The sequence below is a fragment of the Parus major genome, chromosome 13 (genome assembly GCF_001522545.3).
Source record: "Parus major isolate Abel chromosome 13, Parus_major1.1, whole genome shotgun sequence".
NCBI lineage: Eukaryota > Metazoa > Chordata > Aves > Passeriformes > Paridae > Parus > Parus major.
Window position 1 is genome coordinate 6,609,907 of NC_031782.1, and position 19,716 is coordinate 6,629,622.

The window sequence follows — 19,716 nt, forward strand, 5'->3', positions numbered from 1 at the left end:
TCTGACAAGTCACCATGTGGCACATGGCAGCAGTCTCTGGGGCAAGTGCAATGCCAAAGGCAGACAAATGCAGAAGAGATTCAGCAGTGTTTGTGCCTTTTCTCCTGAAGCCATCCACATCTTGTAGACAAAAAAAAAAAAGCAAACCAACAAACAGCCCAAGTCACTTAACCACAGTTTCACCCCCAAAATTGGAGATAATTTATTAAACTTTATCACTGACTGAAAAAAGTCACTAATGTCTCTTATAATAAGTTAATGTTCTTAACAGAAAAACCCCAAGCCATGATTACTGCATCTGCTCAGACTTAATACATTTACTTTAACAGTATGGTACTCAATAGGTTCCCCTTCACAGAAGGGAGTTTTCAACCACACCGCAAGCCTCAGAATCTTCCCCACTGCTCACTCAGACAAAATAAACTCCCAAGATGGCAACTTAGCAGTCTGGCATCCTGCTTGTCTCCTCTGCGGGTCACAACAAACATCAAACACCTTCACCACCAGCCATGGCCAAAGGGAGCCACAGCAATGACAGCACAGCTTTGCACCCAGAGCCCCAGGTGTGCTGCACAGGTCTCATCCTGACTCCTCTAAAGGGGCTGACAAAGCAACCAGGGCAGCAGGAGAGGAGACTCCTCTGACTCCCAGAGCACTGTGAGAACATGGGCAGGGCAGGTGTGACACCTGACAAAGTGATGAGATTGCACACGTGGGTGGCAGCTCTCCCAGCACATCCATGAAGGTTTACAGAACTCTGCTTGCTCTGGAGACACTGAATTCATCATTCCTCCTTGATCCCACAGAGAGTGTTTGGGTGTCCCTCTCAACAGCACTTAAACCATTCTCCAAACCCTCAGCTGCCCTGGGACTCAGTTCTTACCCTACCATACAGAACACATTCCTCTCACTGTACCTTTTGGCTTCTAAGTTACTAGTGCTCATGTGAAAGGAAAAACAATTCTAGAAACTCCCTGCAGCCAAAGTACCCACAATCCTGGACCAGGAGTGCTTCAGGGAGACTCCCCAGATACAGCATGTTAAAGCAGCACAGCTCCTCCTCCTCAAGACTCCTTGCAGCCAATGCCTATGAGAGCTCTGCAAGATTACCAAGCAAGAGTCAGTATCCTAAATTCACCTATTCAGAATGTTTTGAGGGAAATTGTTGTAGCCATCTACCTTTTATGCTGGTCCCACACCCCCAGCCCTGCCACCAATAAGCATAAAGAAGTCAGCAAGCAAGATTCAGAATTAAAAAATCCTGTGTGTGTTTGACCACGCACACTCCCTGCTATCAGCAACTCCTGTCTCGTCTCCAGCTGCAGGGAGTGCAACATCCCACAGCCCAGGACAGCAGGTCCATCACATGCCTTGAAGGCAGCTGCAGCCTTCTGCAAAGGGGTGACAGACCCATGCTCGCAGCAGTTATCACGATGCTATGGAAGCACAGAGCTCTTTGGTCAGAAACAGCAAAGCCACCAGCATCACACCTCCAACCTGTAAAAATAAACTCTCAAGCCAGACAGCTACAAAAGCTGGCTCAGCCCACCCATCCACACAACCAGAGAGAGAAACCAACAGGCTGTTTTGTTACTCAGCAACCCCTATCCTCCTCCTGCTTCCCCTCTTCATCCTCTTCCGTTTCTGTTTTGATCTGGGCCACCCCGAGCCGGTAGAGCGCGTCACGGATCACCACCTCCCCCGGCTGGCAGCTCTGCACGATCTCCTGGATCTGCCTGTTGACGATTTCCCTGCTGGTGAGGAAGTCCATGAGGCGGTTGTAGAGGTAATAGTGCGTGGGGTTCTCGAAGGTGATGGGCCTTTGGCGCACGTTGCTGGTTTTGCTGTCGTTGATGGCGGTGATGATGGCTCCGTACGGCTCCAGCTCGCGGCACAGGGAGATGCAGTGGTGCTGAGCTGTGGGATCCCAGGGGCTGCTCTGCTCCGAGCCCGTGTGGACGATTCGGCGCGCCGAGGACTTGGTGACGGGGTGCTGAAGGGAGTGCTCAGCCACCGTCACGTCCACGCTGTAGTGCTGGTCCAGCAGCTCAGGGCAGGACACGTACTGGGGGAGAGACACACACACACCAGGTAGAACAATGAGTAACTCCCTGCAGCCGAGATGACAAAATTACTGGCTGGCCAAACTCCAAACAACACTACGACCCAGGACAGAGGGAGGGCTAAATGATCCAGGCTTCCCCTACATGCCACAAAGTACAGTCCCTCCTCACTTGTATGCCCTCAGACAATCCCAAGGCACTAGGAACCACCTTCCTCCCCCATTTCTCCAGGAATATCAGCAGTTTGAAAGAATTGAGTTGCTGTGTCAAAATAAGTGACATGCAAATTCTGATCTGAACTGTTACAATGCACTTCCAGCACAGCTCTTCCTGCTAAGGACAATTAATCCAACACAATCCCCAGGCAACACCTAATACATTCTGCTATGCTTAGAAGGGATGCACTGGCAAAGCTTAAATCAGGAGATATTTATCAGGTCAAATTCACCTCTTGCAGTGTTCAAGACCAGGCTGGATGGGGCTGTGAGCAACCTGGCCTAGTGGAAGATGACCCTGCCTGTGGCAGGGGGGTGAACTGGATGAGCTTTACGTGTCCTTCCAACCCAACCCATTCTGTGATTGTATGAAATTATCTTGAGCCACAATGCTCAAGGTTATACATGGGGGGAGTGGAGGGGGGTGTCATTTTAATCTCTCTTGCAACTTTTCCAGCTGGAGTGGCACAGCAGAGAGCAAAGACATAACTAACCGTTGGAGGTTCCATGGGGTCAGAGAAGCAGCCCTGGTTCTTCCCCCACATCTGGGAAGTCAGGTCAGGCCAGCAGAGGTCTGCACATAGTGCCACTGAAGAGGCTGTATCAACAACATATACTGGAGGCCAGTGACGTGAGGATACCAACAAGTCCACGTGATCCCGAGCATTTTCACCTCTTACTATGTACTTTGAGCCACACACAACCTAGGAAAAAAAAGGATTAACATAAGCAGCATAGTAAAACTAAAAACTTACAGAAAAATCCTAGTCTTAAAAAAAATCAACTTATTTTACTTCTTTTCAGGTATTCCACATTATACAGTAACCAGACAGCTACTTTAGAGAAAGATACTCTGTTTCCTTCTCATACACATTCACCTTGTCTTGGGGAATTTTCCAAGCCCCAAGGAACATGTTTCATTCCCAAGGCACAGAGAAGCCCATTCCATTGCTTCTGTTCAATAAGTTCCATGCTGTTAAGCAAATAACAGCTGAGGAAGACAAAAAGTACCATGGCTCCAGTCTTCCTTACCTGATGTGGACACACTTTGTAGATTTTCCCTCCTGTGTGATGAGCAGAAGATGGTGTAATGCTTGTCCCATTCTGTACAAACTCACAGAGAGCCAGGAGGGAGTAGCAGAGCTCCTCCTAGAAAAGAGAGGCCCCAGAGAAAGTGTCTAAATTAACATACTCCTGCAGTGATGGGAAAGGCAATATGCAAGGTCTCCCAAATCCTAATTTGCACTTCATCCAATAGCTTCCTAATCCCACACTCAGCACTGTGAGGGTGACAAGCAATTACACAACGCTGAGCCAGTGACAAGGTAATTATAGGCTTCCTTTCTTCTAGCCCACAAAGGTTCAATTTATTTCACGATGTGTAAATTATCCTATAACCTGCTGGCACCCATCCCTGCCCTTAGTGCAGTCAGATGAGAAATTAATTGTCAAGGATGGCAAGAGTGGATGAGGGAAAGACAGTGAAGAACAGCTCCACTCCTGCAGGCTTGTATGTGGGCAAACAAGCCATTACCTTTGTATGTGATGCCTCCCAGGGGATGCCACACTGTGTCAGAAAGCTCTGCAGCTCTTCCTCACTGTAAGAGTTTATCAGCTCAGGCCTGAAGACTTCTTCCTGAAGGAGCCTCACCAAGGCACTTCCATTGCCTGCAAAGGCAGGAAACAGGTCTCAGCACTCATTGTCAGGAAGAGAGCTTACCAAAATAATTTCTTACAAAGACTACAGAAGCAGAGATTGCACAACCCACAGCCAGCATGAGAAAGCTGTGAACAGCCCTACTTGTAAAGCACGTCACAGCCCACACTTGTCTTGAGCCCTTCGCTGCTGAGGTCACCAGACTGAGCCCAGCATAGCAGCAGACTCCATAAGCACTTATCTATCCTGTCATTTGTAACCTTTAAATGATTGATGTGAGGATAACCAAGTGAGGAAGAGCAGAGATAAATGTTACTGTAGCCTTTGGACTGAACAGCTCCGAGCTCAGCCTTCACATCTCCCTGGTTCTTTCTTTGGAGCTCCACTTCCACAAAAGCCCACGTAGCTCTTCTGCAGCCCAACTCTGATGCAGCTGCAGCCCTGTCTGCAAAGCCACCTCACACACTTGTTAAGCTTGCAAAGCCAGTTTTCCTTCTTATACCCAATACCTAAATTATTAAGGGAACCGGGTGCTAACCAATCTTAGCTCTCAGATCTGAGATTATTCCTCTCACTGTTTCTTGTTCCATGCAGTCAATATGCAGTGGATGTCATGAATGTTGACAACTCTGATCAGGACTAGCACACCACTCTCCTAGTTTTTTTTCTCAGGTTTTGTAAAAACTTATTCATCCTTTATTGAGGTTGTAACACTGAGATACCAAGCACTACATGTAACTTCCACACTCCAAGTATTAGTCTAACATGAAACAAACACTGACTGGCATTCAAGATGTGCATGCATCCCTCTGCAATCAGATTCTGTCTCACCTGGGGTGCAATGCTCTCATGTCCCCCATGTCTCAAATGCATCAGAGCCCACCAGTGCATCCAAACTTCACAGGAAAACCCAAGCCTCAAGCAGAAAAGTAGCCTGAGAACAGGTGAAATCACCCCAATGCTCGTGGCTTTTCTCAGCACATGTAACTTTTAAAGTGTCATGCAATCAGCAATTCTTAATGCTAAACATCACCAAGACTGAAGTCACTAACACATCAAGCACTCCCTTAATAAGCACAACCTGAGCCATTACCTGGCACTGGCTGTTCATGCAGGTTCTTGTCCTTCTCTGTATTGATCACCACTGCTCCTCTCATCAGTGGAGGGAAGAAAGGAGCAACAATAGAGGCATCGAACTTTGTGATGGGGATGCTAGAAGGAAAAGCCACCTGCTCAATCACCTCTGTCTCCATTGTGGACCAAAAGTCTTCTACATTCACTTCACTTGATGGCAAGTATTCTGGCCAAGTAAACTACAGAGAGAAAAAAACAGTGGTCAAATAGAAATAACCAGAGGTCATTTGACAGTTTTGTGTCAGTCTCACTCATGGCATGAGGACTATCCAGGAGAGTGCTCCTGAATAAGATGATTTCAGCCTCCTAAAGCTTCCCACAAACACTTTGCATCGGCTAAGACTCAAAATTTGACATATTTGACATAAAAGCCAGACATCCTACATTCTCCTACAAGGGCTTTTTTTCCATCCAAGGATCCTACTGCCCAAGACTGCTGGACAACAGCTGTGGTCCAGGGACAAAGGATCTTGTTTTTCCTGAACTGTACATCAACACCTCTAAGAGGAAGCACAGGCATTGCTGCTCCAGCCACATCCTCTTGTCAGGCATCAGCAAAAAACCACTCACAAAGATCTCGTGCATTTATTGTGTATCATGAAGACCAGAGTCAGCAAAAAATCATTATGATCTGCTTTGAACATGAACAGGATGTGAGCTGTGGGAAAAACCTACCTCTATATTTTTCAGTGCTAGGACATTTTCCGTATTCCTCTGGGCTATTTCCACCTTGGGGGTTATGCCACAGATTCCACAGATCATATCATTGTAATCCCGGACTGTCAGACATTCAAAAGCCCAGTAGCCATTGCACAGCAGCTCCTGGAGCTGACCCTGCTCATCAGGGCTCAGGCTTTTGTCTGAAAAAAGAACATGCCACTGTTACACTTTTCATGTCCTGAAGCCAGTGGAGAGGTAGTAGGGGTCTCCTATGCAGGATAAAACCAAACCTACCCTCCAGAGAATTGTTACAAAGTACTGGTCATAGAAGTACTGTTTAGTTAAAAAGTGATTTAATAGAAACATACTAAAATAGGTGAGTTTTTGCCATTTTATAACCTAACAATCATCATCAGGTCACAGTTCAATATGTTATGATAAAAAGAAAGATGGAAAACCCACCAGTTTGCTCCTGAACAGAGTCAAGGATATTGCCAACAGCCACTCTGGGATCCTCTCCAAGTTTAATGTGGTTTCGGATTGCAAACAGAAGATCCAAGCTCACTAACAATTTGTTACCCACATTGAAAAGGCCTGCAGTTAAAACAAGACAGTTATTGTCTGTAGGGTTCCAGATCCTCCTCTTAAAGAAATATATTCCTTACTGATACACAGCACACTCACAAGAGTACAGCTTAGAGGATAATGGAAACACAAACAGTGCTTCTGCACCTCTGAAATGCAGAGTTCCCTGCTCAAAGATTAGCTCCTTTCACAGACTTGTCTATTGATTAAAAAAGCAACAAGGAGCATCTGCCAATCCATCTCACTAGCCAATGCCATGAAACAGCACTCTCCAGAGATTTCTGACTGTGATCTCAGGGGTTGCCCTGCAGAACTCAACATTCACACAGAGACCTACACCAGTGAATCAAGGAAAGGTCTTCCTCACCAGAACATGCATGTGTTTTCACTCAAGATATAGATTTACTTGCAAAATAAGCAGAAGCAATTAAAAGATAATTCAAATTTAGTACACTGGAGAAGGGAATAAGCTTTTCTGTGCCTGGACAATGCCCTGATACAATTGCAAGGCTTCTAACAGGTTCAGACTGTAGTCATTCTGTATGGTCACATCTTTCCTACCTGTGTAAATGTCAGTGAAGCTATGGAGGGCCAGACACTGCAGGTTCAAGCACACTTTGACCTGAGCTGTAACCACCTGTAACCGATTGGCTGTCAGCAGCCAACACTCCTGAGGACCAGCAAGAGAACTGCAACACACAACAAAAAAAAACCACTCTGAGTGAAGCAAATGGGCTTTTTAGTCCAGCCCTGCAGTAACTTCAGATATTCCAAATGACATGAGTTTATTATTGTGCAAATCTAAGCCAGCTCACCACATCATATCACACCAGGAAAAGAAGAGCTACATTTTAAAACAGATTTCCCAGGCAGAGTCAGGTCACTGCTCACATTCTCTTCAACAGCACTAGAGCATCCCTCCAGCTCCATACACTGGGCATCTACTGTTGGAGAGGTGGAGAAAAATCTATGGCCCCAGCTGCCACGGGAGAAGGGTCTGTGCCATAGCTGTGGTGATCAGTAACACATTCCACCCAACAGCCTGTCCCTGCACACAGAGATTCAGAAAGGTCTGCTCCTCTACAGTGTAATTGCCAAGGGGGAGGTTCAGACAGGAGAGTGCCAGTGGCTGAAATACTGCTGTCCACCTGAGAAAACAGGAATCAAAGCCATAGTCACCTCCCTCCCACTGGCAGGGCTTCAAATAGAGCCAGTGCAGGCACATGGGAGAGTCCCAGATGCAGAATACTGCAGAGCAGCCAGGCACAGACAAAGATGTACAATGCACAGGTTGGTAAGTCCCAAGGTGATGGACAGGGTGTGAGATTGCTCTGTTCTGGGTAAAAAAACATAGAGCATAAGAAGTGTCTCTTCTGGAAAGATCTCAATTAGTGCTAGCCTGACCAAAGCAAATATCCATCATTTGTATGAAGAATTTTTTTGTGGAAGAAAGAAACACAATGTTAAACTCCCCAACATTTTGCTGTAGGAAAAATTTTAGATCATGTTTTCAGAAACAGGAGGATGCATGGCAGACTCAGGGAGGAGATATCCTACAAGCCTTCATTCAAATCTAGTTAAGGCAATCTAGCCTATGTACTAAAAGTTTCTGAAAGTCCTTCAGGTTTCTATTTGGATATTTGTTCCAGAAGAGCAATCACTCAGGCACACACTAAGAAATTAAAGGAATAAAAATATCATAAATAAAAAGATCCACATAGAAAATATCCAGACTAGGCAGAGAGAGAAAAAGGAAATCTCACAACACACATCAGTAAACACAGGATTTTTACAGAGTTTTCCTCTCTCAGCCTCAGAGTATTAGAATGGAAAACAGAGAGGGGATGACTAATGAAAATACTCTGTCTCAATAAGAAAAAAGTTACATCTAGACTTTGCAGTCACTCTTTGATCCTGCTAAACCCTTTCCACACACATTTTGCTTATTCAGTGTCACTTTCACCAGCTTCACTACCAGGGCTAAAGCAAATATTATTTCAGACAGACTCATAACAAAGAAAATCAGCAAAATGAGTTTGAAAGAGTCAAAATCCAAAGCAGAATCTTACTTCTGTCCCCCTTTGAACAAGGGGCTGTTACAGAGGAGGCACTGCACACACGGAGACTCGTAGTAGTTGGACCAGGAGGTCTGCTCGATGGTCACAGTCTCCTCACTCACGTTGGACAGGATGAGCCGGGAGCTGTTGAGCTCATGGATGAGGGTGAAGATCTCTGCCAGCTCTGACTCGTTCTCGGGGATCTGCATCACCTTGCGCAGCAGCTGCAGCGTGGACTGACGCTGGATTTCCTTCTGGGATGGCGTTAGGGGCTCGCTGGTGTTCAGCACATCCGACTGACCTGGACTGACCACCTCCTAGAAAGCAACATATCCAACCAGGCAAGCATGGGGATGAAATATTAAGCCCAAAGAAATCATAAAAGCTAGCCAGAAACACAGTAATGTTTGCACTCAGTAAACCTGACTTCTACTCTACTGAGGAATCATTGACTCCTCACAGGAGTTTCAAGCCCAGATTACTTTAACAAAAATAGTTTATTACAACCCAGTCCTTCAGGAATTCCTGCACTGCCAGACCGTCACAGATTGGCCATTAAACTGTTAAGTGCAGGGACTGGGGTACAGAAGGTGAGACTAACCACCAACAGGTATATAATCACTTCAATAACTCTCATCACTTCTTTCACTGTCTTTCTCCACAATTTATCAGGCACAGGCTCAGGGAGAGCCTACACAGCTCTCCAGAAACTGGGGGCTGTGATATACAGAACACACTAATCAATAACAATTGATCAGCTATGGTCTACCCTTCTCCAACACACGTACCATCACAACAAAATGCACAAACACAGGAGAACTAAACTCCAGGTTGTCCCACGAGAACAGAAAATACAAACAGGCTGATCTGTTTAATCCCCGAAACTCTTCTGTCAACATTTCAGCCCGGTTTTCTGACAAGTCTAGCAATGAGATAAATAATCAGTTAAAAGCCCAGAGACAACAATGAACTATGTGACAGGAAAGTTAAACAGATCTACAACCAGAAAAAAAAGAAAACTAAATGAGGAAGAGACAAGCCACATGCCTCTCAGAATGCAAGCTGAGCTAAGCACACTGCTGTTCCTTACACAGCTGTTTGTATGTGAGTTTCACACAGGCCATTTCAGTTTGTTTGTTTTTAAAAAAAACAACAAAATCACTACACAAAGTTATGTTCAAAATAAAAAAAAAGGCAAGTGGATGAGTCATTACTACACAGACTAAAATTCTGACTATTTGCTGGAGTAGGCATTTCAGCTAAGAGCAGGAAAGCTCCCTTTTTCATTTATTGCTTTAAAAACATGACAATTCAGTATGAGAAAAGCTAAACTTTGAGACTGTAAGGGCAAAAAAAACCAATCCCAGAATTAATTACATCCACATAGAACAGCTGACATCTGAAAACATTTTTATGAAAAAAAACCTCTACATCCAGAAATAAATTCGGGTTGGAAGTAAAGTTGCTCTACAAACCCTTAAAAACAGGAAGCTCTAATACAAAACATACTAACTTAACTGACACTAGCCCCAAACTGCTCACAAAGCAGAGCATACTTGGGAGTTTCTTGATGAAGTCTGAAGTTCAACAAAGCTGACACAGCAATGCTGTGACTTCAGGGTTCAGTTTCCCAGCATGTACTGACACAACAGTACATTTTTAAGTTGAGGAGACACCCAGTGGTAGCACTGGGTGTGCTCAGACTCACTCTCAGCCTGAAGCATCACTGCTACAGGAGCTCAACAAACATCATCACAGATATTTTAAACAGGAACCATTCTGCCAAAAAAGCTTATCATAATGAAAAAAAAAAAAAAAACAACCAAAAAAAAAGCCCAAACCATGTTTCCACAGGGACTTGCAAACTAAACTTCTCTGCCCAGCTCACAACAGACAGGTGATAAAACAAGCCAGCTTGAACCTTACCAGGGATTTTGCTGTTTTCTCAGTCCTGTCTTTGGCAAGGTTGTATCCACAGCTTGGACAGATGCGTGGCTTGTGCCTGTTTGTGTACACATAACTGCAGGAGGGGTTCTTGCATTTCCCTCTGCCACGTGATGTTGCTAATCCCAAATCCTGAGTGACACAAAAGAGATGTTTGCTGACCTTGGCTTTTAGTAGTTGGATTCCATGATCTTAAAGGTCTTTTCCAGCCTGAATGACTATGATTCTAAGCCAACAAGATTCTAAAAAATATTACTGTATGTTTTATCTCCACGTTATAGCATCTTGTTTAAACATCAACAGCAAGCCCTGTCACTTTGCACAGAATCTTTTAAGTGGCACTTAAAGATTCTGGGGCCAGTTCTCCAGGCCAAAAGCACATTAAATTCATTCAGAAACCCCTGATCCTCCCTGCTGAACTCAGGGAGGGATGGGAATTATGCACAGGGACATGAGTTAAAATCCATCTTTTAACAAGGCCCCAAACTTAACTGCAAAACAGAGCACAGTCATCCTGGACTAGGTCTAGAAATGACACAAAGTACAGATTATTTCATATTAAAAATGAGATGTATTTGTGCAAGTCAGTAAAACAGAATTCCCAGAACATTCTCATTCCAATGAGGACACTCCCTGTGGCAGAAGTCACACTATTTGAAAAATCCTCACCAAAGTTACGGTGCAACTGTACTTGTAGGAAGGGAATATGTCTGGTTTGACCTCCACAACTTTAACCTGAGATGCCCTGCTTGTCACAGAACTGTGGAGCTAGAAATTGAAAACAGAAAAAACAATACCCATCAGACACCTACTACTAAATACATACATGCATCAATAATCAATATCTATTAGCATTCCTGCCCCCAAGAGATTGTTCATTCAACAGCTATAATACCATAAGACACTATTTTGCATGCAAAGGCATTACAATTCACAGATTCATTTCAGCACCTTGGCATACTCAGTCATATTTTATAGGTGAAAAGCTCAGTATTCAATACTGCATGCCAGATTATCAAAGCACCAGCAGATCCTCAAAACATCTTCTGGAAGTAGCTTGGAGATTCCCAAAGTAAGCAACAGATGGATTGTCCAACAGCATCTCTCAGCTCAGTTCCCACACTCAGCCACCAAGCAGTCATTCTACCCAGCCACACAATAAAAGCAGCCAGTCCCAGATCTCATCATCATAAGACTGCTGTATTTTCTGTTCTATTTCTCACTCAGGTCATATCTCTCACCTGAGCGAAAAAAACAAACAAACCAAACAAAAACCACGAACAAAACCCTCCCCACAAAAATCCAGGAAAATAATTTGCATTTGAAGAACAACCTTTTGTTCCTCAGCAGTTGGTGGCTGCAGAACTGACTGGCCCAACTGTTTCAGTGTACTGGGCTTCAAGCCTGATGTTCTCACAGGGGAATGCTTGTCTAGAAGGAGGAAAGAGATGCACCAGGTTAAATGTGAGAAAACAGGTTCTGTTTCCTTCTGGCATCTTTGGTAAATGCCACTACAGTCATGTGAGATCTTTCCTATAAGCTTGAAATAACCAAGCAGGTGTTTCATGGCCCATTTACTGCACTCAGGCAGAAACAAAGTGTTTTTTTTCTAGCATTGGTAACCACCTCCCTTGAAACCTATATTATTGGCAGACACCACTTCAGCATGGTGAGGAAAGACAACAGCTCCCAAAGCACACAGAAAATGCTGCTTTTACCAGTACTTGTAAAGGCCTGTCTGCTGCTCGGCTGCTCCGTGCTGGCTTCTCTTCCCATGCTGGCTGGAGCAGGCAGAATGGCTCGCATGGGTCTGGCTGCAGCCAGCAAGGAGGGCTTGGGTCTTGGTTTACTCTTTACTTCTTGTCCCTTGTGTGTAGCAGCTGTTGCATCAGTTCTGAAAAACAACAGCTACAAGTGGAAAAATATTCCATCGATTTCCCCTCAGCTTCAGTTTTCCTCTTTTCCCTGAATTGTGCTTTGTTAGCACACTAATCACAGCTATTGCAATAGAAAGAGACAGTGCTAAAGACTGCATCTGCCCTGTGACTACAATATGTCACTTGAAAAAAAATATTAGCTCTGATGGACAAAGACTCAAAGGAACAATCCTGAACTGGCACAAAACAGACAGCAAAAACAATAAGCCTTAGAGGAAGCACTGCCAACAGCCTTCAACTTCTTGGACTAGTCCCATGAGCACACAATAGATATCATATGCTCCCATAACACATGGAAAACTGACTCACCCCACCACTGGCTTTTTCACAGAGGCATTTGGACTCAACACCTCAGAAGACGTCGACATCCCCAGCCCTACACTTCCTTTCTCTGCCTGCTCCAAAGAAGCGTCTGCTTGCCGCTGGCTCTCTTGGCCCAGCACCACTCCAACAGCACTCTTCCTGTCTTCAGCAAGCACATTATTTGGGAGAAAGTGGCGCTCAGAGATGATCACTTCCTCCCACTCCATCTCAGGCATCTGCCCTCCGACAGGCACAGCATTCAGCAGCTGGCTGACAGCTTCGGAGCTCTCCAAGGCAGACTTGGAGGAACTCTCGCTAACGGCCGTGGGTTCTGTGAGGGCTGACTGCTGACCTCTTTTAGCTGCTGGAGTTTTAAGAGAGGTGCCTGAATTTGGCTCAGATTTGCTTTTCGGTTGCTTTTCCTGGAAACAAGGAGAGAGTCACATTTCAGAGCTTTCACAGATAAGCAAGTCCCCTGCACATATGCCATGTTTCCTGTGACCTATTTAATGCTGGATCAAAACAGCAAAATCCTAAGTGTTTAAGCAGTGAGTTGTATGGGAGCAGACAGACAGCATCTCCTGCAACAGAAAAGGTCCTACTAACATTGTATCTGGCTTCTTGGCCCTTCATGTATTATTTTTAGACACTGTTCACTTCGAAGAAACAATCTTTCTTAAACTCCCTTAAATATCACCATTAGCATCAAAGCCACAAAGTCACCCGCTACCCTCTGTAGCATGGGCTCACCTCCTATGCTTCTCTTTCATGGCTTCAGCTCTCTGATGCTGTCTGTTCTTCCACATTATTGAGCAATCAAAAGGAGTCAAGACAGAGAATTTACATCTTTTGGATACATGCTTTCAGAGAAGCAAGCATGTGAGCCAACCAGAAAACAGGATTACTTATGAAGATTTTTTGACTTTAAGAAAAATGTTCCTTCCAAGAGTAAGGCTACAGAAATCATTCTACTGGCGTCAACAAAGGTACAATGAACACTGAATTGGAATACGGAAAAATATATCAGAAATGGAATCCAGCAGATCAGAGTAAGTCTGAAAGACAGAAAGGAAAATTCCTTCTAAAACCTTTCAGAATTCTAGGGTAGGACTGAACAGCAACAGACATGCCGTGTTCAGGCAGAATCCAGAAATACTTTTTTCATTCAGCCATCTCTCTACCTCAGCAAGTTTACCAAACAAAAGCAAAGACGTCACCATCACTATTTGTACCCTACCACACAGGAAGCACAGCCTTCAGCTCAGACACCACAGAGTTTGCAAGCTGCCTGAAAGAGTTCTCATCCCTGAATGTTTAATGGACCCAGACTCAAAACAAAGGAGGTTCAGAACAAACCCACACAAAGCCACCAAATGTCAATGCCAATTTTTACACTGAGAACATCATTTAAATTGTGTCTGAGGAGTCTTGCTTCAGACAGAAATGCACATCTGTTCAGAGCTGACTAATTAACAGGATAGTGCCAAGGTTTAAGGATCAAGTGTGTTTTTCTGTACACAGCTAGTAGAGATGTGAGAAACTTAAGCAGGGTAGGCATCATGTGGACAAAGACTTTTCCATTCACACAACTCTACCAACACCTGGAAACTTCCAGTTACAGGTCAGACACATGATCAGACACATGGCCATTAGACAGCAATACCCAACAGCACTTCAGTTTCCACTAGATTGACTTTAGTAACAAGCTCCTAAAGGATAATACACCTGCTATAGTTGAGTTGTTCCTCCTCTCTGTTAAAAAAAAAAATACTTGGAATGTTGAAAGACCACAGAAAATTAAATTTGTAGAAAAACTTCAAATGTTGATATTAATTACCACAAAACTTCCCAAGCTTGGAGCTGTAGCAGGAAGAACAGGCAATATCTTCCAGTCACAGGAACTGTGCAGGCAGAGGGCCAGAAGAATGTAGTCTCTCAATGAGAGAGTTAGCAAATGCAGCCCCATCTATTCTAACAGATACGAGCAGCATCTTTACCCAAGGTGTGGTGATTTCAGGTCTCACCTTGGTAAAGTGTCCTCTGCAATAGTGACTTGCTCCAGCACATGGACTGGAAAACAAATGCTGGGATCCTTTCTGGTGCATCTGACCTCCTGCGATAGATCTATAGTTCTAGAAGTACCACAGGCATTCACAAAACCAGCACTTTTTGTCTCAAAGTCAAGAAAGGAATGACAAATTTACCTTTGGGATCCATTTCCCTCCCAGGAAGTTCCCACAGGTTGGGCATTTTGGTGGCTTATGCCTGGTGACATAAGTGAAGGAACAGCCAGGATTGGTGCAATTTCCATGGCCCCTGCGAGTATAGGTGGTTGTCTGAAACAAAATTGTCAAGAATTTGTCTACAGACGTGAAAACCACAAAGCTGTGCTGATCACTTCCTTTTTCCTCATAAGCCCTTTACAAATGTTATTTGGCAAATCCCCAGCATTCCACTATTATTCATTTTACTGAACAAACACCACACAGCTGGGTCAGGGTGAGTCAGCACCAGAACTACTGCAAGTCTAAATGCTTAGTCTACATAACAGCCTCTGGTATTACCAGCATTTAGATCAACCTGCAGAGCAGAGATGAGCAATGCACATAACCTCCTGGAGAAGCTAATCTTGCACTTACAGTGAGGTAACAGTTCTTTTTGAACATGAAAAATTCATAGTAAGATGGCATTAAAATGCTTCTAACAGCAATCCACAGTAAGACAAGATGTGATTAACATGCATGACAAAGCAGCAAAAAGACTTGAGGAGAAGCACTCAGGATGCAAAGGCAGTTTTGTCAGTAATTTGTTGCTGTATGGGATGGTCAAGTGTTCCCAGGTCCTTCACTGTAACTTGCTATGAACTACTGAAACATGAGCAGCATCACCAGGTACTATTTATACAAACAACTAGAGCAGAACCTGTCATCTTTGCCAGGACAACTGCATCAACACATCTGAGTTTTTGTCAGCGCAGCACTTCCCAATATCCTGTTCTCAACACTCCCGAGGGAGCTGTTGTACTGTAACTCCCTAACTGGGTACAGATTTTTTTTCTATAAATGCAAATGCTGCTGTCAAAGAAATGAGTCAATTTAAACCAGATCCTTCTCAGGAACAAAAACCTGAGGTATCTCATTCTCCCTGAGACAACTGGAAGAGCATCACACCATGCACCACTATAAATATCTGCAGTGTTCCACCAGCTGGAAGCACAGAGAACCTGGAAAATAGGATTTGATGCCACTTTATATAACAGAAGGAGCTGCAGTACTGACTGCACAATGAACTCCCAAAATGGATGCAAAAACACAGGTGGCTGGAGTGGTTAGATTAGCGATTCTACCTCATGCAACAGGCCACACTGCCTTTCATATGGCTTCTCAAAACTGCAGGTCATTGCACCCCTCCTGCCACCTGGCCAAAACAAGAGCTTTTTCGCAGTTTCCTGTAATAAGAGCAGATCCTTGCCCTTAAAGGGATGGACACTGGCTTTTTATGAAGATAAATATGCATCCAAGTAGTGGATGTAGATGGCTATACAGAAACTGCTGTTGGCCAGATGTGTTGTGACAGCTTTATCTACTCCATCTGTTTCCAAGAATTCCCTGAGGAAGAAGGCAGAAGAAATGGGCCCTGTAAGACACTGTAGGAAGTCAGAGACACTCTTAGCCTATGCAAGACATAACACAAGGGACAAGAAATACATCAACTGATACAATGAATCTTTAAAAACCGAACCATGAGCAAATCCCTCCCACTCTAACATCTTTAAGACAAATCTATAAAATTACATTGAAACCTTAACATACCATACAAGACTCTGAATTTCTTACCAATTTAATTGATGCTGGGTTCTCCACAACAGAATGAGCTGGCAAAGGTAACATGATAAACTGTGTTGCAGGAGTGGAAGAGCTACTCTCTTCAGTATCCTAAAATGAAGCCAAAGGGAAAATACATGCAGAAAACAAAAGAGAAAACAATATCCCTCCCTCTCATGAACATTAATGTGTCTTAAGGACTGATGAGACCAGAATACAGGACAGAGCAGCAACTGTTTCAATAGCAACAGCCTTACCAGATGTACTCTGGAAATTACTGAACTCCTCACACTTTGAAACAGAAAACAGAGTGTGAAAACTCTTCACACTTAGGTTTTCTACGACTGAGCCCTAAAACCTCAGCTAAAAAGGACTCCCTTCTACCTCTTTGCAAGCAGGACAACAGCTATCAGGAGTAGAGCAGTGGCATTTTTTTCTCACCAAAATCTTGCAGTGCAACTGCAGAACCCAATTACTGGCATTGCAATACCCCAAATATTGTTATAACAATTAAAAGAACTCAGTTGTGTTAAGACAATTCGTATCAGCAGATGGCTGAGTCAATCTGCAAGCAGAGACAACTTAGTCACAGTGTTACTTTTGTATCATTCATTATAAAAGTCTCTATTTCTCTCAGCATTTAGATTCAGCAAGTTGGGCAATCAGAGGAGCTCCTGCACCCACTGAGGATTTCAAGTAAAATGGGGGAAACAACACTCAGATGTTTCAGGTGAGATCTTGCAGGAGTTTGAGTGTCAGTGGAAAAACTTACCCTTCCAGTCACCACGGTCACCACAGACACCCCATTGGGCACCTGGGGACGGGCCACAGCGATGGTCCCATTGGAGATGTCTGTGGAGCTGCTCACCATAGTCTCCTCAATCACCACTCGGGCTGTGTGGTACGGCTGTCCTTCTATTTCCAAAGAAGTCTCATCCAAGAGGATATCTCCAGCCACTTTCTCTGTCACAGGCCCAACATAATGAGAGAGAACCTCTGAGGCAACCACTTCTTCCGCAGCCTTGGGCTGGGCAAAGGCTGCCGTGTCCTCTGGCAGCCCCTCGATGGCAATGCACTGCTCTGAGACGCTGGCCTGGCCCGACTCCACGGAAAGGATGCTCTGCATGGTGTCACGGGACACGCCGGTGTCGCTCCTGGGAGCCACCAAGCCTTCGGAGGCTGCCGGGCTCTGTGTCACACACAGCTCCAGAGACTGCCTGCTCCTGTCTTCCTGAAGAGTGGTTTTGGGAATAATTATATAATCGGAGCGAGGAAGAATCTTACGAAAGCCTGGAATGTCAGGGACGACTGCAGTTCGAGTGGATGCCTTGGAGTTCTATGGGCAAAAGCAGAGGATGGAATAAATGATTATGAGAAAAGGAAGAGATTCAGTTCTCAATCCTGCTATTTTAGTGCCTAAGATTCAAATGGTTTCCTGAAGTAGTTTGCTGGGAATTTCTCCACATGACAGAACCTGCAGAAACCCTCTCAGTCCAGGTTTTATCACCCCCTTTATCAACACTCACTCAGGTGAAAGGACACAGAAATAACTGCTGTGAGCAGGTACCAGACATAGCCATCTTGGACTACAAAACATCCTCCTTCAGCTGAACAGAAGGCAAAGACAAAAGGCAGTGGCCTCACACTGCTTCTATAAAGGCTGCCCTGAGCAAGGATACAAACTGGAATCTGCAGTTAAATAACTCTCCCACAGAGTTTTATGTAAGCAGGTAACTGCCTCTCTCTTCAGCAGCCACAGAACTTCCATAAAGACAACTTACCGGGTCCAGTCCCTCTTTCTCTAGCTTGGCTTTTTCCAAGTAGTAGCTCTTTTCAGCCACACTTAGCAATCTCCAGCTCTCACTGATCTTTTTGTTGATTTCAGATTGAGGGAGGTGTGGAAGCTCTTGCTGTACTTTCAAATAAATATCATAATAATAGAGAAGGTAAGCAGATCTGAAACACAACCAGAAATTGAAACATTAAGGTTATTCTACATAAATTCCTTGGGGAAAAAATAAATCCACGTGGTTTAGGTTTGTCTCAAGGTCATGTGACAAGCAAGTTACATTTAATTTTATTTATAAATGCATTTTTTAACCAAATGAAAACTCTCTCTCTGAGGAGAACCTCTGAAGAAAAAAAGAGAACCTCTGAGGAACAGCCTAAGGCAAATTATTCTGGGGCAAACAAACTTTAAACTAAGCAACAGTGGCACCTGTGAAGAATGTCTGAGCAGGCCCAAAGTATCAAGCTGATGTTTCATATATGATGTTTTACACTATGAAGTATTCCAAGTACACTGCAAAGTCCACTCATGTCAGAAACAAGGAAAACTGCTCCCACACCCTACAGAGGAACTAAATGAAGACAGAAAGAACTTACCGAGGCTTCTTGGCTTTTTCTCCGTGATCACCAGCACTTTTATGTTTCTTCTTCTTCTTCTTGCATGGCACTGGTGATGCATAAGTGTAAGTGCTCTCTATCTCCTCCATCACCACAGTTACCTCAGTGCCATCATAGGGAGCCTCCATGGCTAAAACAAATATTCTGGGTTATGCTCTTGCCAAGTCCTACAGTGTTTCTGCCAACAAACAGCACTTTTAATCACTTTCGTTTCAGTAAACTGACAGCACTGTTGGCATCTAAGTTTGACCCTAATTAAATCAATGTGTTTTTCTATTTATCTACTTTTAGAAGGAAACTTCTGTTTCTATAACCCAAATAGCCCCAGTTCAGTGCAGATACACTACATGTGCATTTCCAGAGCTGCAGTTCCACGGGGAGCTCTCAGGTAAGTTTGGTGAGCCAGAGGGAGTTGTTGTACACTCAGACAGTGGCTGGCTACAAGGTGTCCTTACAGCCACGCTACAAAAGCGAGGCCAGAGGCTGAACAAGCAAGAAGCTTCACAATTCCCTTACCCACCGCCAGCTCTCCGCGGCTTCTCGCTCGACAGCGATGACGGAAAGCTCCAGCCCCTGGGCTGAGGGGTGGGAGGACACAGGGAAAAAAGGCAGCACGACCTAGGGCAGGTACAGTGCCGGCACGGCCCGCAGCTCGGCCCCGCGCAGCCGCTGAGCCCGGGCGAGCCTCAGCCCGTTACTCCGAGCCCCGTCTCCTCCACACCGCCCGAGGCCAAGCGGAGCGGCGAGGCTCCCTCCGGTCCTGCTAAATGTTTCCCTGGCCCCCTCCCAGGTATCCCCACTCACCGGACAGCTCCGCGGCCGGGAGGGCGGACAGGCGACGAGCTGTGGTCACGTCCCCGCAGGGGCGCGGCGGCGTGGAGGAGGCAGCGCCGGGGCCACGGGCTGGCCGCGCAGCGGGGAGCGTGCGTGC

The 19,716-nt window shown here is 44.9% G+C and overlaps 1 protein-coding gene across 3 annotated transcripts; it reads right to left on the reverse strand.

Moving 5' to 3' along the window:
* Positions 1-163: 163 nt before the first annotated feature.
* On the reverse strand, positions 164-19,710 carry HMGXB3 (HMG-box containing 3). Of its 3 annotated transcripts, none has more exons than XM_015641900.3 (20): positions 19,590-19,710; positions 18,765-18,915; positions 18,161-18,335; positions 17,152-17,715; positions 16,392-16,490; positions 14,760-14,891; positions 12,562-12,977; positions 12,040-12,209; positions 11,649-11,746; positions 10,985-11,083; positions 10,298-10,447; positions 8,384-8,688; positions 6,876-7,003; positions 6,192-6,323; positions 5,745-5,929; positions 5,029-5,248; positions 3,813-3,946; positions 3,311-3,427; positions 2,773-2,982; positions 164-2,065 (listed from the first exon to the last, which is right to left on the reverse strand). In XM_015641900.3, exons 2-20 carry the CDS (start codon positions 18,911-18,913, stop codon positions 1,595-1,597), a joined length of 3,954 nt encoding a protein of 1,317 aa, XP_015497386.1. In that variant the 5' UTR covers positions 18,914-18,915; positions 19,590-19,710; the 3' UTR covers positions 164-1,594. The 3 variants fall into 3 exon arrangements, with proteins under 3 accessions (XP_015497386.1, XP_015497384.1, XP_015497383.1); XM_015641898.3 differs by having other exon boundaries at positions 8,384-8,685; positions 12,034-12,209; XM_015641897.3 differs by having other exon boundaries at positions 12,034-12,209.
* Between the last annotated feature and the right edge of the window lie 6 nt (positions 19,711-19,716).

Coding starts and splice junctions, on each gene's coding strand:
- HMGXB3 (XM_015641897.3), bottom strand. CDS start 18,913: ATGGAGGCTCCCTATGATGGCACTGAGGTAACTGTGGTGATGGAGGAG. Junction 18,336..18,764: donor GAAAAAGCCAAGAAGCCTCG/GTAAGTTCTTTC, acceptor GTTGTGTTTCAG/ATCTGCTTACCTTCTCTATT. Junction 2,066..2,772: donor ACCCCATGGAACCTCCAACG/GTTAGTTATGTC, acceptor TCTCTCCCCCAG/TACGTGTCCTGCCCTGAGCT.